The sequence below is a fragment of the Entelurus aequoreus genome, linkage group LG04 (assembly GCF_033978785.1).
Source record: "Entelurus aequoreus isolate RoL-2023_Sb linkage group LG04, RoL_Eaeq_v1.1, whole genome shotgun sequence".
In the NCBI taxonomy this organism is placed as follows: Eukaryota; Metazoa; Chordata; class Actinopteri; order Syngnathiformes; family Syngnathidae; genus Entelurus; species Entelurus aequoreus.
The window spans coordinates 81,055,789-81,072,175 of record NC_084734.1 but is presented as its reverse complement, the minus strand read 5'-3'; the positions used below and the strand labels follow the sequence as shown (position 1 = coordinate 81,072,175).

Sequence of the window (16,387 nt, the reverse complement as noted above, 5' to 3'; positions counted from 1 at the left end):
TTGAAAAAATAAAAACTAGAATGAGTCGATAATAATGATAATAGTAATAATACAAAGTGCAAACTAGATAAAAGGCAATAATAATAATAACAGACAAAGTGCAGACTAGATACAAATCAATTAGTAAAAACTAAACATGGGAACACGATTGTTGCTCAACTAGCCATAATTTTATTTGTCTTTTGAAAGTGACAAGTGCAGGTATACTTTTCAAAGTGTCAGGTAAAGAGTTCCATAGTTGTGGTCCTTTTATTGAAAAGGCAGTCTGGGCAAAAGATGTTCTACGGAATGGAACGCAACAGTTGCCTTTTGACATTGCTCGGGTGGTAGATCTGGTACCACTTTGCAGTCTTGTAATTGCCTTGCAGAGCAACTGGGGAGCAGAGTTATCCAAGCAATTAAAAACCAGTTTGACTGTGTGTAACAAAATAAAATTGGTAAAACTTAAAATATTGTATTTGGTTATAATTGGGCAATAATGATATCGTATACTGTTCTTGTCTAGAACTTTCAAGGCGCGGTTATAAAGACACTCAATGGTCTTGATTGATGACTGGTGTGCCTGGGACCATGTAGTTAAGCCATAAGATATGTGTGAAAGAATCATTGAATTCATAAAAGTAAAAGCACAGCTAAGAGTTAAGCAGTGTCTTATAATCTTAAAACAGCCTAGGTTTGCCTTCAGGGTTTTACACATTTTCTTAATGTGACTTTTAAAATTCAGCTGAGTCTATGATTATGTCCAAATATTTGACTTCAGGTACTTGTTCAATGAGCTCCTCATTAATTTTTATATTCAGGTTTGTTTGAGGTAGCTTTTTTATGGAGAAGCAGACAGCTAGCCTATCAGCATAATACAGTCATCATACAAGTTAATCATCAGAGTATATACATTTAATTATTTACAATCCGGGGGGTAGGTTAGGTTGCTATTGGCATATTTCAGTCATCCTACAAGTTTATCATCTGAGATATGGACATTGTAACTTTGTATGTACAGCGAGGTACATATCGAGGCAGCCATGACTGCGGTGTGGCCCTCAATGAAAACAAGTTTGACACCCTTGGTCTAGTGGGACAGGCCAAAGTTAAGTCGGAGAAAATGCAGTCCTTTATAAATGATTTAATGTTTCTCTGCGGCCTGGTAGCAAATGCTTCACGGACCGGTACCGGTCCCCGCACCGGTGGTTGGGGACCCACTGCCCTAGAGAACTCCCTGCCGGTAGGATTCGGGGGAAACGTGCCTGCCTCAATGTGCCTTCCTGAGTCCAACCCAACATTCAACACGTCACAACCTCTCACAAATTAGGAATTACAACAATATTGCGGAAGATTTGGCCTTTTACCAGATGATGAATCGCTAACGTCACAAGTCGACGTCGCCATGTTGTCACGTATCTAAACTGATTATCGAAGCCATTCGGTAAGTGGTGTATTTTAGGGTTATTGAATGAATGTCGAGCAAAATAAACGAACATATTCTGAGCAACCATAACATTATTAAACAAAACTATACAGTAGTATTGTGTTACCTTTCCCCTCGCTGCGGTGAAGTGGACAAACACGGAAGTAGGTGTGCCACACCAAAATGGCACTTCGAAAAGTCGGTAGTCGTGTTTGGACCGTCCGGAAGATTACACTTCAGGTAATGTATATCATGGTGAACATTTATTGCAGATTGGACCTGGTCGTCTTGTTGAAATACGACATAAAAAAAGCCACCGTGTCTGTCGAACTGTCGCTGAATAACATGAACCTCCTTTAATAACATGTGCATTAAAGTAAATAGCGGCGGGGCTCGTCTACACATGCTACGTTGCTAACAGGAAGCTAACCCTCAAGTATATTGATACATTTAGTTCAGTTTCAATTTATTTCGAACATACATACGATACAATGTAATGCATCACACAATTCCAGTTGTTTCCTTCCAGCACGTCCGAAAAGGAGTAGGAAGAACCAGAGCTTATTTAATCCTACCCCTTTTCATACCATAGCAATTGTATCCCATTCCCTTGTTCTCTGTAAAATAACAGTGAATAAATAAATACATAATATACCATAGTAAGCATACAAATAATAAATACATAAATAATATTTTTCTGACTAATTAAAAGGGTTCAAGATGTTCATTGATTGGTTGATTCAAACTTGTATTAGTAGATTTATTGATTGTTTGATTAATTGATTGAAGCTTTTATTAGTAGATTGCAAAGTGCAGTACATATTCCGTACAATTGACCACTAAATGGTAACACCCGAATAAGTTTTTGAACTTGTTTAAGTCGGGGTCCACTTCATTCATGATACAGATATACACTATCATCATAATACAGTCGTCACACAAGATAATCATCAGAGTATACATTGAATTAGTTACATTATTTACAATCTGGGGTGTGGGATGTGGAGGGGGTGGGGGGGGGTTAGGTTTGGTTGATATCAACACTTCAGTCATCAACAATTGCATCATCAGAGAAATGGACATTGGAACAGTGTAGGACTGACTTGGTAGAATATGTACAGCAAGTAGTGATCAGAAAGCATAAGAATAAGTATCTACATTTGATTATTTACAATCCGGGGAGGTAGGATGTGGAAGGGAGGGTGTTAGTTTAGGGTTGAAGTTGCCTGGAGGTGTTCTTTTAGTGTGGTTTTGAAGGAGGATAGAGATGCCCTTTCTTTTACACCTGTAGGGAGTGCATTCCATATTGATGTGGCATAGAAAGAGAATGAGTTAAGACCTTTGTTAGATCGGAATCTGGGTTTAACGTGGTTAGTGGAACTCCCCCTAGTGTTGTGGTTATGGCGGTCATTTACGTTAAGGAAGTAGTTTGATTGCTAGTTAGTTGTGAAGTGAAGTGAATTACATTTATATAGCGCTTTTTCTCAAGTGACTCAAAGCGCTTTACATTGTGAAACCCAATATCTAAGTTACATTTAAACCAGTGTGGGTGGCACTGGGAGCAGGTGGGTAAAGTGTCTTGCCCAAGGACACAACAGCAGTGACTAGGATGGCGGAAGCGGGGATCGAACCTGCAACCCTCAAGTTGCTGGCACGGCCGCTCTACCAACCGAGCTATACCGTCCCCTAGTTAGTAGATTGCACAGTACAGTACATATTACGTACAAATTGACCACTAAATGGTAACACCCGAATAAGTTTTTCAACTTGTTTAAGTCGGGGTCCACGTTAATCAATTCATGGTACAAATATATACTATCAGCATAATACAGTCATCATACAAGTTAATCATCAGAGTATATACATTGAATTATTTACAATCTGGGGGGTGGGATGTGGAGGTGGGGTTAGGTTGGGTTGCTATCAGCATATTTCAGTCATCAACAATTATATAATCAGAGAAATGGACATTGTAACAGTGTAGGTCTCACTTCGTAGGATATGTACAGCGAGCGGTGAACCTAGTGAGCTCAGAAATCATAAGAACAAGTATATACATTTGATTATTTACAATCCGGGGAGGTGGGATGTGGTGGGGGCTGGGGGTTAGGCTAGGGTTGTAACTGCCTGGAGGTGTTCTTTTAGTGCGGTTTTGAAGGAGGATAGAGATGCACTTTCTTTTACACCTGTTGGGAGTGCATTCCATATTGATGTGGCATAGAAGGAGAATGAGTTAAGACCTTTGTTAGGTGGAATCTGGATTTGACGTGGTTTGTGAAGCTCCCCCTGGTGTTGTGGTTATGACGGTCATTTACGTTCTGGAAGTAGTTTGACATGTACTTCGGTATCAGGGAGGTGTAGCGAATTTTATAGACTAGGCTCAGTGCAAGTTGTTTTACTCTGTCCTCCACCCTGAGCCAGCCCACTTTGGAGAAGTGGGTAGGAGTGAGGTGTGATCTGGGGTGGAGGTCTAGAAGTAACCGGACTAGCTTGTTCTGGGATGTTTGGAGTCTTGATTTGAGGGTTTTGGAGGTGTATGCCTAATCGAAAATGGGTTGAATGAGAGTTCCCGCTAGAATCTTCATGGTGCTTTTGTTGACCAGAGAGGAGATTCTGTCGAGAAAATTAATAATTCTTGTTCTGGGTACTTTGTGAACACTTCTAGTTTGAACCGTCTCTTAAACTTAATCATATTGGTGCTTTGTTTGATTTCTTTGGTAAATCCGTTCCATAATTTCATTCCACATACGGATATACTAAAGGTTTTTAAGTGTTGTATGGGCATACAAATGTTTTAAATTAGATTTTCCTCTAAGGTTATATTTCTCCTCATTTGTTGAGAAGAATTGTTGTACATTCTTGGGTAGCAGGTTATAGTTTGCTTTGTACATCCTTTTAGCTGTTTGCAAATGCACCAAATCGTTGAATTTCAATAATTGTGATTTAATAAATAAAGGGTTTGTATGTTCTCTATATCCAACATTATGTATTATTGTAATTGATCTTTTTTGTAACACAGTTAGTGAATGAAGTTGTTTCCCCAATACCTCAGATATGGTAAGACTAGTGAGCTGTAGAGAATATGAAGTGTTTTTTTTTTGTTTTTTTGCTTTATTCATTATTGATGGGTTCCTTGCTACTTTCTGTTGTATAGTTTTTACATGAGATTTCCAATTAATTTTATCATCTATTATTACTGCGATGAGGTGGCGACTTGTCCAGTGTCTACCCCGCCTACCGCCCGAATGCAGCTGAGATGGGCTCCAGTGACCCCCCGCGACCCCAAAGGGGACAAGCGGTAAAAAATGGATGGTTGGATGGATCTATTATTACACCTAAAAATGTGTTTTCTTCTACCCTTTCAATATCTACTACGTCCATCCGTATTTGTGTTTGACTTTCTCTTCTACTGTTACCATTTAGTTTGACCTATGGATGTAATGGTTGGTTTCTTTCAGACTTCTGTCTTTCCAACTGGTGTTAGATTGAAGGCAACATGTCCAGTGGAAGTAAGTCATGTGGATCATTTGGTGCTGACTGTGAAAAGCGTGTCAGAAACCATCGACTTCTACACATCAACTCTGGGCATGGAGGTCGTTACTTTCAAGGTATTGATCACTATGACAAGAATATTCATTATTTGCAGTCATTTTGTTTGGACATGCGCATTACACACCAGGGGCCGTACTTGTCAAGCTTCTTAGAATTACTCCTAAGAAGTCTGCTAAGAGTTGACTTAAGAGTAAATAAATTCTTCGCTGAAAGCTGCACTTAAAAGTTAGTTATCAAGCGTCTTACTCACACTTTCAGCGAAGTGTAGGACTGAATCTTAAGTGTCACACTCAGAGCTGAATTACGACATTACTATGTGCCGTAAACGGAATTTTAGGTGACGTCATTTCTGTGTCCATAGAAATGACCAATCACGGAAGGGAATCCGTTGTCTAAGAATAAAGAAATATCTTGGAAATATTTAAGTGGACAGTGGGAGTGTATATTTTGACAATAAACTACAAAATAATACAAAACAAACTAGTCCCCGCCGGCACTCACGCTACCGCTCCCTCTCTTCTCTCGCCCACACACTCACTGACGTCACTCACCTCACGGCCACACACATACGCTACTGTCATAACATTTTCTTTCAAATTAATTAATTAGGCAACTAATTTGAAACTGGTGTGGGTGGCTCTATATATACTAGCCCACTGCAGACACATGCAGAAATCAACAAGGAATCGAAAAGTATTAAATCTGTGACAAAAATAATATCCGCTCCGTCTAAACGATACCGTTTGATCAGCTGCTCGTCATCAAAAAAAACAAAACATTGTTCCGTTCCCTGAACGTTCGCACACGTCTCTCTCGCCTCAGTGCCATCCCCTGCTGGCAACTCCTAACCACTTAAGACACCTCTGAAGGTCTCTTAAATATCGTAGAGAGTAGGAGTGATTCTTAGACTTAAGAACGTTGATAAAAAGCTTTTATTCTTAAGTTTGAGAGTAGGACTAAATTTCGCAAATTCTCAGGACTTAAGTGTAAAATGGCACTCTAAGAAGCTTGATAAGTACGGCCCCAGAGCAGTGGTCCTCAAGCTTTTTTCACCAAACACCAATATTAAAGTAGCGTTGTAGGCCCAAGTCTTCATTAAAAACAAGGCAGAGGTTTTATTTAACAAGTATATTTAATGTTTTTGGGGACCGTAACATGACACACAATGCACAAACATCAACAATGATACCCCATATACAGTACATATTTACAGAGTGGTACCCGTATTACAGTTTTTAGAATAACTGGACAAGAGGTCTTCAACAACAGGCGAGCGGGACCACAGAGAGCAGAGGGTAGTGACATTTTTGGTTGATTACTTGTTTTTCTTTTTTTTCTTTTTTTAGCTCCCCCTGCAATTGTACCGCAAAATTTAACATTACACCAACACATTAACGTGGTTTACAAATAGCAGTGGAATGGCCACCCAACTCTTAGTACCTTGCAGGTTTTATACAAAAACATGAATATAATATTATCTATTCATCGTTTTTGTTTAGCTATCGATTATTTTAATCATTGAGCTATGTTACACACTTTATAGCCTCAATGCGTATTTCATGGAAAATAGTTGCACTAAACAACACTTTTTCTGCTTGTCATAACTGACATGTTTTCCTAATAAATGTACATTATCAATGTTAAAATTTGACTTTTACCATGTGTGCAAAAAAAGTTTATTAAAAAAGCTAGCTATTATCGGCACTGTACTGTATTATTGACTTATCTTTGTATTGCACAATAACAGGGTATGTTTAGAACTATTTTAATTTAAAAAAAAACTGTTTATAAAGGGTGCATAAATAGATTGTATAAGTGGTCCAAACTTTTTCCTCCAAGGGATACTGAAAAGTCAAAGCATGCTACTGGGGCCATTTTAATATGTTTTATTTTAAAAATAAAAAACTGTAAAACAAACATTTAAAGACAAAACTTTGTGTCAGGTTTGTGTTGTAGATTACAAAGCAGGTTATTAGTATCAACATTTTGGATTCTTATTCTGTTTGCTAACATATTTACTGTTATGTGGTTAGATTTCATTTCAACAACATGCTGTTTGGCAACACTAAATGTACCCTAGTGTGTGAATGTGAGTGCAGCTGGGATATGCTCGAGCGACCCCAAGTGGTAGAAAATGGATGGATGCTGTGGCCACATTTTCGACACCACTAAAGTAGAGAGTCCCTTCTTCATCAGTTTAAGGGCCTCGGCCTGAAAAACGTTGAAGACCCCTGCTACTGTATGTACAGTGGTTATGGGAATTATTCAGACCCATTTAAATGTTTTACTCTGTTTCATTGCAGTCATTTGCTAAAAAATACAAAACATAATTGTATTTCTCATTATTCTACACTCCCCCCATCTTGACAGAAAAAAAACAGAAATATAGAAATGTTTACAAAAGTATTAAAAAAGAAAACTCAACTCACATGGTCATAAGTATTCAGACCCTTTGCTCGATACTTTGTTGATGCACTTTTGGCAGCAATTACAGCCCTCAAGTCTTCATCCTCCGCTGTTGCCATTTCTAATACAAAGTAATGTATAGTTCTAACTTATACATGTCAGTAAACTGGCTATGGAAGCGAAAACTTCAACAAAGATGATGGGAAGAAGACATAGTTGAAGTGTGATTACCAAATACCCACCATTACATGCTATGTAGTCCACAAGGAAGTGTTTTAAATGTTGGAAAAAATAATCATAATAGGACCTCTTTAATGCGCCTTATAATTTAGTGCACCTTGCATATGAAAATAGACCCGGTAATCAACAGTGCGCCTCGTAATCCGGTGCGCCTTATGTCTAAAAAATATGGTCCATACTTTAAACATTGTATTTATGCTTTTTCTGAGATTGTAATTGTTACAAAGTTGCGTCATTATTGCAGGGCAAATTCCAAAAAGGCCAAAGCAGCTGTGCATAGCACTACAGTGGAGCTATGCCCAACATATGACTCAATAAATGACTCTTTACTTTTACCCTCCTACCGTACCACATAGCAAGCAAAGAAAAATAAATAAATGACAGGGGCCGTACTTATCAAGCTTCTTAGAGTGCCATTTTACACTTAAGTCCTGAGAATTTGCGAAATTTAGTCCTACTCTCAAACTTAAGAATAAAAGCTTTTTATCAACGTTCTTAAGTATAAGAATCACTCCTACTCTCCACGATATTTAAGAGACCTTCAGAGGTGTCTTAAGTGGTTAGGAGTTGCCAGCAAGGGATGGCACTGAGGCGAGAGAGACGTGCGCGAACGTTCAGGGAACGGAACAATGTTGTTGTTTTTTTGATGACGAGCAGCTGATCAAACGGTATCGTTTAGACAGAGCGGATATTATTTTTGTCACAGATTTAATACTTTTCGATTCCTTGTTGATTTCTGCATGTGTCTGCAGCGGGCTAGTATATATAGAGCCACCCACACCAGTTTCAAATTAGTTGCCTAATTAATGAATTGGAAAGAAAATGTTATGACAGTAGCGTATGTGTGTGGCCGTGAGGTGAGTGACGTCAGTGAGTGTGTGGGCGATAGAAGAGAGGGAGCGGTAGCGTGAGTGCCGGCGGGGACTAGTTTGTTTTGTATTATTTTGTAGTTTATTGTCAAAATATACACTCCCATTGTCCACTTAAATATTTCCAAGATATTTCTTTATTCTTAGACAACGGATTCCCTTCCGTGATTGGTCATTTCTATGGACACAGAAATGACGTCACCTAAAATTCCGTTTACGGCACATAGTAATGTCGTAATTCAGCTCTGAGTGTGACACTTAAGATTCAGTCCTACACTTCGCTGAAAGTGTGAGTAAGACGCTTGATAACTAACTTTTAAGTGCAGCTTTCAGCGAAGAATTTATTTACTCTTAAGTCAACTCTTAGCAGACTTTTTAGGAGTAATTCTAAGAAGCTTGATAAGTACGGCCCCTGGTTTCTACCCAAAACTACTAATGGATTTGAAAAAGCATGCAAAAAGCAAAATGCTCCATTGCCAAATCATAAACATGCTTTACAAAAACACACAGCAGTACACTGAAGTGGTACTTTTGCAAAATAAAAACCGTTCCTCTGAAATCCTTTTGAGAAAACGTTTAAAGGCACGTATAGAGCAGCAGTCATGATGTTAAAGATAGACTTGCTGTTCTGCTCTCGACTGTATAGTGTACTTTCAAAGCAATTGGAGAAATGCATGAGGAGCTTGATTGCTGTTTTGTGAGACAAAAACATGAGTGCCTCTTTGACAGAACGAACATATACAAATTATGGAAGCATTAGTACGAACAATATCCAACTTAACATTGCATAGGGGAGAAATAATGAGATGTTTGTGCTAATTTAACTTATTTTCACTTTTTCAACTTCTTGCATTGCATTTTATTCATTAAAGGTAAAGATAAAAATCAACATAGTATTAAAATAAATCACAAATGAAAGGAAGTATATATAAACTTAGAATGTCGGCCCCCCATTCACAGTTACATTTGTTGTTCAACTAAATTTTTTAAAGCAATATTTATTTTATAAACAAACATGAAAACAATAATTTCAAACAAATTATACCTTTTTTTAAATTATTTTTTTAATTAAATCAACATAAAAAACACAAGATACACTTACAACCAGTGCACCAACCCACAAAACCTCCCTCCCCTATCCACACTCATTCACACTCATTCACACAAAAGGGGCTGTCTCTTTCCGTTATTAAACTTCTGGGGCCGTACTTATCAAGCTTCTCAGAATTACTCCTAAGAAGTCTGCTAAGAGTTGACTTAAGAGTAAATAAATTCTTCGCTGAAAGCTGCACTTAAAAGTTAGTTATCAAGCGTCTTACTCACACTTTCAGCGAAGTGTAGGACTGAATCTTAAGTGTCACACTCAGAGCTGAATTACGACATTACTATGTGCCGTAAATGGAATTTTAGGTGACGTCATTTCTGTGTCCATAGAAATGACCAATCACGGAAGGGAATCCGTTGTCTAAGAATAAAGAAATATCTTGAAAATATTTAATTGGACAATGGGAGTGTATATTTTGACAATAAACTACAAAATAATACAAAACAAACTAGTCCCCGCCGGCACTCACGCTACCGCTCCCTCTCTTCTCTTCTCTCGCCCACACACTCACTGACGTCACTCACCTCACGGCCACACACATACGCTACTGTCATAACGTTTTCTTTCCAATTCATTAATTAGGCAACTAATTTGAAACTGGTGTGGGTGGCTCTATATATACTAGCCCACTGCAGTTAATGCAGAAATCAACATGGAATCGAAAAGTATTAAATCTGTGACAAAAATAATACCCGCTCTGTCTAAACGATACCGTTTGATCAGCTCCTCGTCATCAAACAAATCCAGGACATCGTTCCGCTCCCTGAATGTTCGCGCACGTCTCTCTCGCCTCAGTGCCATCCCCTGCTGGCAACTCCTAACCACTTAAGACACCTCTGAAGGTCTCTTAAATATCGTGGAGAGTAGGAGTGATTCTTAGACTTAAGAACGTTGATAAAAAGCTTTTATTCTTAAGTTTGAGAGTAGGACTAAATTTCGCAAATTCTCAGGACTTAAGTGTAAAATGGCACTCTAAGAAGCTTGATAAGTACGGCCCCTGGTTCCTACAATATAGAACAAAACAGTCCTTGAAGCACACATGATTGTGTGTGCTGCTGGTCCACTAGCATTTTCATTAATTACTATGTTTTATGTAATTGTTGTTTTATTGTTTTACTTTCTTTTTTATTCAAGAAAAAGTTTTTTATTTATTTATCTTATTTTTTTAATTTTTTTTTAAAAGGACCTTATCTTCACCAGACCAGGTTGTCAATGAAATCAGATTGTTCAAAAGGGTTCTTAAAACCAGGTCAAGTCCAGATGGTGTCCAAATCATATGTTTTCATCATCATGAATTTTACATTTATTTAAATACAGAAACAGATTTACATTGTTTTGTTCCACTATCAAGTTTGTACTCCTCTGGTGGAAATGCTTCTTTCTAGGGCTGCAACAACTAATCGATTAAATCGATTAAAATCGATTATAAAAATAGTTGGCGATTAATTTAGTCATCGATTCGTTGGAGCTATGCGCATGCGCAGAGGCTACTTTTTTTAATTTATTTTTTTATAAACCTTTATTTATAAACTGCAACATTTACAAACACCTGAGAAACAATAATTAAAAGAAGTATGGTGCCAGTATGCTGTTTTTTTTCAATAAAATACTGGAAAGGATAGAAATGTAGTTTGTCTCTTTTATCCGATTATTAATCGATTAATCGAAGTAATAATCGACTGATTAATTAATTATCAAATTAGTTGCTAGTTGCAGCCCTACTTATTTCCATTGTCAATGTTCTAAATCTCAATTTATTAAACATCTCAGTGAGTTCCTTTCAGATTATAATTACTTTCACTTTTAACAATTATGTTGTTTTGGTATACATTTTGTAAGTGCTTTGTACATGATTTTTAAGACATTATACTCTACTAATTTATTAAATTTCAATAAGTTCAGGGGCCGCCAACCCGTCGATTGCGATCGACCAGTCAATCTTTGGGAGCCTACCGTTTGATTGCGAAAATATTAGAAAAAAAAAAAGTATTAATATGACCAACTGACCTGCCAACACACACACATTTTCACCCATGAACACACCCGCACGCCTCTGCCTCTCTTCAGCCTCACATCCCGCTGCTCTCGACACCGCGGCCACACACACCGAGCACGGCCAGACACTACACCCGCTCATCTCACAAGCGCGTGTTGCATGACAAGCAGAAAAATCATCGAGCTGCAACAATGCATTAAGGCTGACCGTTGCAATGCATTCTAGCATCAAACATCAAACAACTCTTTTCTCAACCACGACCATCATCGCTGACCTGCGACAGGAAGCCAACAAGCCAAATACGAGAGTCTGTGAACATTGCTCCAAAGTACGGATTTTGCATAAAAAAAATAAACATTGACACGTGCAAAGGCAGTAATATATGATAAAACAAGGCGGCAGCTAAATGTCTTCCCTTTTTATCCCCTCTTTATTACACAGGAAAAACTCGCCAGGTGAACAACTGACTTTATTACTTCAGGTGCTGACATAAGATAACCATGTGACTCATGTCCCATATGTAACCATAGGATGAACAAATCTACTACAGTACTCAGACTATAGTGGCCATAAACAGTTAGTTTGTACAGCTTGGGTGCCCAAAGTGCGCCACAAAGGCCATCTATGGCCTGTGACTCATTTGTAATTGGCCCTAGGCACCTTACAAAAAACAAAAACAACAGTGAAATTAATTATATTTATGTAGCGCCTTTATCTAGAGACTCAAAGCACTTTACATAATGAAACCCATTATCTACATATTTAAACCAGTGTGGGTAGCACTGGGAGGAAGTGGGTAAAGTGTGTTGCCCAAGGACACAACAGCAATAACTAAGATGGCGGAAGCGGGGATCGAACTTGGAACCCTCAAGTTGCTGGTACGGGCGCCCTACCAGCCAAGCAACGCTGACCCACATTGCCGCATCAGCCAACAGTAACACAAACCTTTGTCTTTAAAAAAATAAATACAAATCATTGACGTAGGGTAGATCTTGCTTCGGTTTTTGGCTGAGACCAGGGATCCCGAGCTTGGAAAGGTTGGTGACCATTTTTAACTGTTTGAATATTGAGTTTGTGCGTTCTCCATCGGCATGTCCACAGGTAAATCTATAAGGAAGAATGTTTGCTTGCTTTGTAACATAAACTTTGCATACATTATAACCACCTACAGGACTGGAGTTGGACTGAATTGTTTTGAATGAAATACAGAGAGACACGCTAAGGCTTGGTTGTTTTAATTAAAATGTGTTTAAAAACAATGTCATTCTGCCCACTTAAAACAAGTAGAACCATAAGGAACTAGTTTACATTTGTACTACCATGAGTGTGGATTTATTCTGCGCATTATGAAAACATTTCTTAGAGCATGACTCAGGCGAGGATGTGCTGGTTCTCTGACTTGCAAGAATGTCCACCAGATGGCAGCATCTGATTGCACATTACTGATTGAGTAGCAGCTCTACTTGAATCGCCTTGAGACAGTTCTCTTCACTCACAAATGCCATCTCTGCTACACCGACTAAGGGTAACCGTAAGGCTCTGGGCTTTGGGAAGCAGAAGTTTAACCTTCACCAACTCGGGCAGGAATTTGAGCCTAAAGCCAAGAATCCCATGCCTGGCTCTGCTGACCTGTGTCTCGTCACCAAAACCCCTCTGACAACCGTAGCTGCACACCTGAAGGTAAGTTATTTAAGTCTGCCATGTTCCTGAATGCTAAATGATCGGTGAATGTGTTAGTTCGACTGTCTCGCCCTGTATAACTGTGTCTTGTTTGTAGGTGTGTGGCGTCCAGATAGAGGAGGGTCCAGTGGAGAGGACTGGAGCAGTGGGGACGATTACCTCTCTGTACTTTAGAGATCCAGATAAAAACCTCATCGAAGTGTCCAATTATAACCAGAAAAAATCAGACAATCGAGACTAATATTTCCTCTTGAACTTTGTTGTATTCTTAATTTTCTATTTAAGTCATCATGAACACTTGATTGAGACCACAGTAGATTGTGTTAGTAGACATCCTAGTTTTGTTTTGTATTGCTCACTGCTACTGATGTGAGGAAAATTGTTTTTCTAGATTGAATTTTATTTTATCTTAACTGGTCCCTGCGGCTTATACAAACGGTGCGGCTTATTTACGGCCTGTTCTTCTCCGACATCGACGAAGAGGATTTCGGTGGTTTTAGTACGCAGGAGGAAGACGATGACACAATGATTAAAGACTGACTTTTCATATACCGGTAGGCTGGTTATTTTGATAACGTACAGGCGAGCACTTTGTATTACTTTGCACCGTTGTATTATTTGTACTCTGCACAAATGCTGTTCGCCATGTCAAAGATGTGAAAGTTTGATTGAATGATTGAAAGATTTATTGTTAATAAGTGGGACGCTTTGCGTTCCCAAACAGTCATCTCTGTCCCGACAATCCCCTCCGTGGTAGCAGGAACCCCTTTATACTACGGTAATTACACATCAAAACCCTGCGGCTTATAGTCGGGTGCGGCTTATATATGGAGCAATCTGTATTTTCCCCTAAATTTAGCTGGTGCGGCTTATAGTCAGGTGCGGCTTATAGTCCGGAAATTACGGTAACACTGACTAAAACTAGTTTTTCAATTTTTGCATTTAATTTTTGCCTTTAAATTTTCTGTAAAGCACTTTGCCTTGTGTACGAATTGTGCTCTATAAATAAGTTGTGGTTTTGTCTTTCATGTTGAAGGAAAGGAGAAATCCAGTGGAGTACATTGTGGTTGTCTACATCCATGCATTTTATTTTTCTATCAATGTAGTTCATTTGTTTGTTTTTACTTGATTGGTTCTGCAGCCTGCTCACTTGTAAATGCATACGCGATGGCAACACTACTTGGCAAGCAGGATGGAATGCATTGGCAGAGATTTATTAGGGTAGAGAAAGGTGCTTTTCACTCGGGTGTGGCTGTGATCTCTGCACAGGAAGTATTGAACGGTGTGCGTTCACCTGCGCATGTGAGGAAACAGGAAAGGGATTTGGATTGTCGAACTTGTTGATCACTTTGTACTCTTTTATTCTACACACCGTTATACACCACATGATTGCTACTTCTCGCTTATGCAAAAGGAATGTTTTTAATAAACTTACAAAATGCAGTCTGGATCTGAGAGTTTTTGTACAGTAAGTGTGTTTGTTGTACAAGTTCCAATAATTCACTTCCACCTCTCTGCGACCTAAGGGAAAGTTATGGAGAGAAATGTCTTTTAATGCAACCATCCATTTTTGTGTGTGCAAACAAAAAATGCATTTGCAAATCAAAAAATGTTTGCTTGTGCAGAAATGAAGGCTATTCCACAAAATTCTTTGGGTGACCCCAAACTTTTGAACGGTAGTGTATGTACATAGATATTTATGTGTATGTATATATCTATCTACATATGTGTATATACATACTTATGTATATGTATTTATGTGTATATACATATATATGTATATATTAATATGTATATTGCAAATCTTTTTCTTTTTTTTTGCATAAGAAGACAATTCTCTGTGGTCGGCCCTAAACTCTGGAACACTCTGCCCCTCCATGTTCAAACTGCTTCCACAGTGGAGTGTTTTAAGTCTCGTCTTAAGACCCACTTTTATTCTTTGGCTTTTAACACTACGTGAGTTGTGTGGTCTTCTGTCCTCTGTTGTCCTCTGTGTTTAGGGTTAGGGTTATACATTTTGATGTCTATTTTACTGTTTTAATTGGTTTTACCCTTTAAAATCGTTTTTAATCATATTTATTTTTTATACTGTCTCTATATTGGTTTTCTATTCATTTATTCTTTGTTTTTATTCAGTCATTGGTGTAGCATAATATTGTTTTTAATATTGTTTTTAATATCGTTTTTAATATTGTTTTAAATATTGTTTTTAACATGGCTGTGCAGCACTTTGGAAACATTCTTGTTGTGTAAATATGCTATATAAATAAAGTGGATTGGATTGGATTGAATTCTAAAATATATTTCTCTACATAGAAGGTATTTTGAGTCATTCTGTTTCAATCAATCTATAGAAGTTTATTGAAATAACCCTGAATTATAAGTGCCTCAAAGGGTTTCACAAACCACAATGACACCCACTGATCTGAAAACCACATCCGGGCAAGGAAAAACTCAAAACCCAAAATGGGGAAAAAGCAGGAACCTTGGCAAGGGACCACATATGTGGGTACCCCCCTCCTGGCTGCAATAGATGCCAAGTGGGTACAGTTATTGTATTATTCATAATAATGTGAGAGTCTAGTTAATTGGGGTCAAGCAGAGGGTCATAGAAGGTCTTTATCCATGTCATAGAGGATTGGTCCACACCGGGTCATGACTTAAGACAGCTAGCGCCTCCTTCAGACTGAACTCTCTCCAGAGATTATTTGTGGCCACCTGGCAACCTCAACTGGTCTAAAAAAAGAGTCTCTTAAAAAGCTAGCGTATATAATTTAGTTTTAAAACGGGACTTAAATGCATGGTTAATTGCGTTAAAATATTTAATCAGATAAATCGTGATGGTGAGTTATTCTGCATTAACACTTTAATTTGGACAGCCCTTGTTTTTATTTGATGTCACAGCAGTAATCCATAAAAGGCAGAGAAGTGTGAATTGTATCTTAGCCACAACATAGAGGAGGGTCTGGCTGCTCAGTACAATATGATCAATTAATAACCAGCACAAGGCTTTATTAATAACACTAATTTCTCCAAAAGGCCACTAGGTGACAGCATTGCTCTTCCTATTCCCTCAATATGTGGGGCAGACAGTGATTGGCCTTGCTTTGAAACCTTTTGTATACTAAATGGTT

The 16,387-nt window shown here is 38.3% G+C and overlaps 1 protein-coding gene across 1 annotated transcript; it reads left to right on the top strand.

Annotated features, from left to right (window-relative positions):
• Nucleotides 1–1,448: 1,448 nt before the first annotated feature.
• glod5 (glyoxalase domain containing 5) lies at nt 1,449–14,840 on the top strand. The gene is made up of 4 exons (XM_062043787.1): nt 1,449–1,645; nt 4,864–5,013; nt 13,098–13,253; nt 13,351–14,840. Exons 1-4 carry the CDS (start codon nt 1,589–1,591, stop codon nt 13,492–13,494), a joined length of 507 nt encoding a protein of 168 aa, XP_061899771.1. The 5' UTR covers nt 1,449–1,588; the 3' UTR covers nt 13,495–14,840.
• The last annotated feature ends 1,547 nt before the right edge of the window (nt 14,841–16,387 follow it).

What these genes read in the sequence shown, in the direction of transcription:
- glod5 (XM_062043787.1), top strand. Translation starts at nt 1,589, where the DNA reads ATGGCACTTCGAAAAGTCGGTAGTCGTGTTTGGACCGTCCGGAAGATT. An exon ending in TCCGGAAGATTACACTTCAG is followed by an intron (nt 1,646 to 4,863) that starts GTAATGTATATC and finishes GGTTTCTTTCAG; the next exon opens with ACTTCTGTCTTTCCAACTGG. An exon ending in CCGTAGCTGCACACCTGAAG is followed by an intron (nt 13,254 to 13,350) that starts GTAAGTTATTTA and finishes TCTTGTTTGTAG; the next exon opens with GTGTGTGGCGTCCAGATAGA.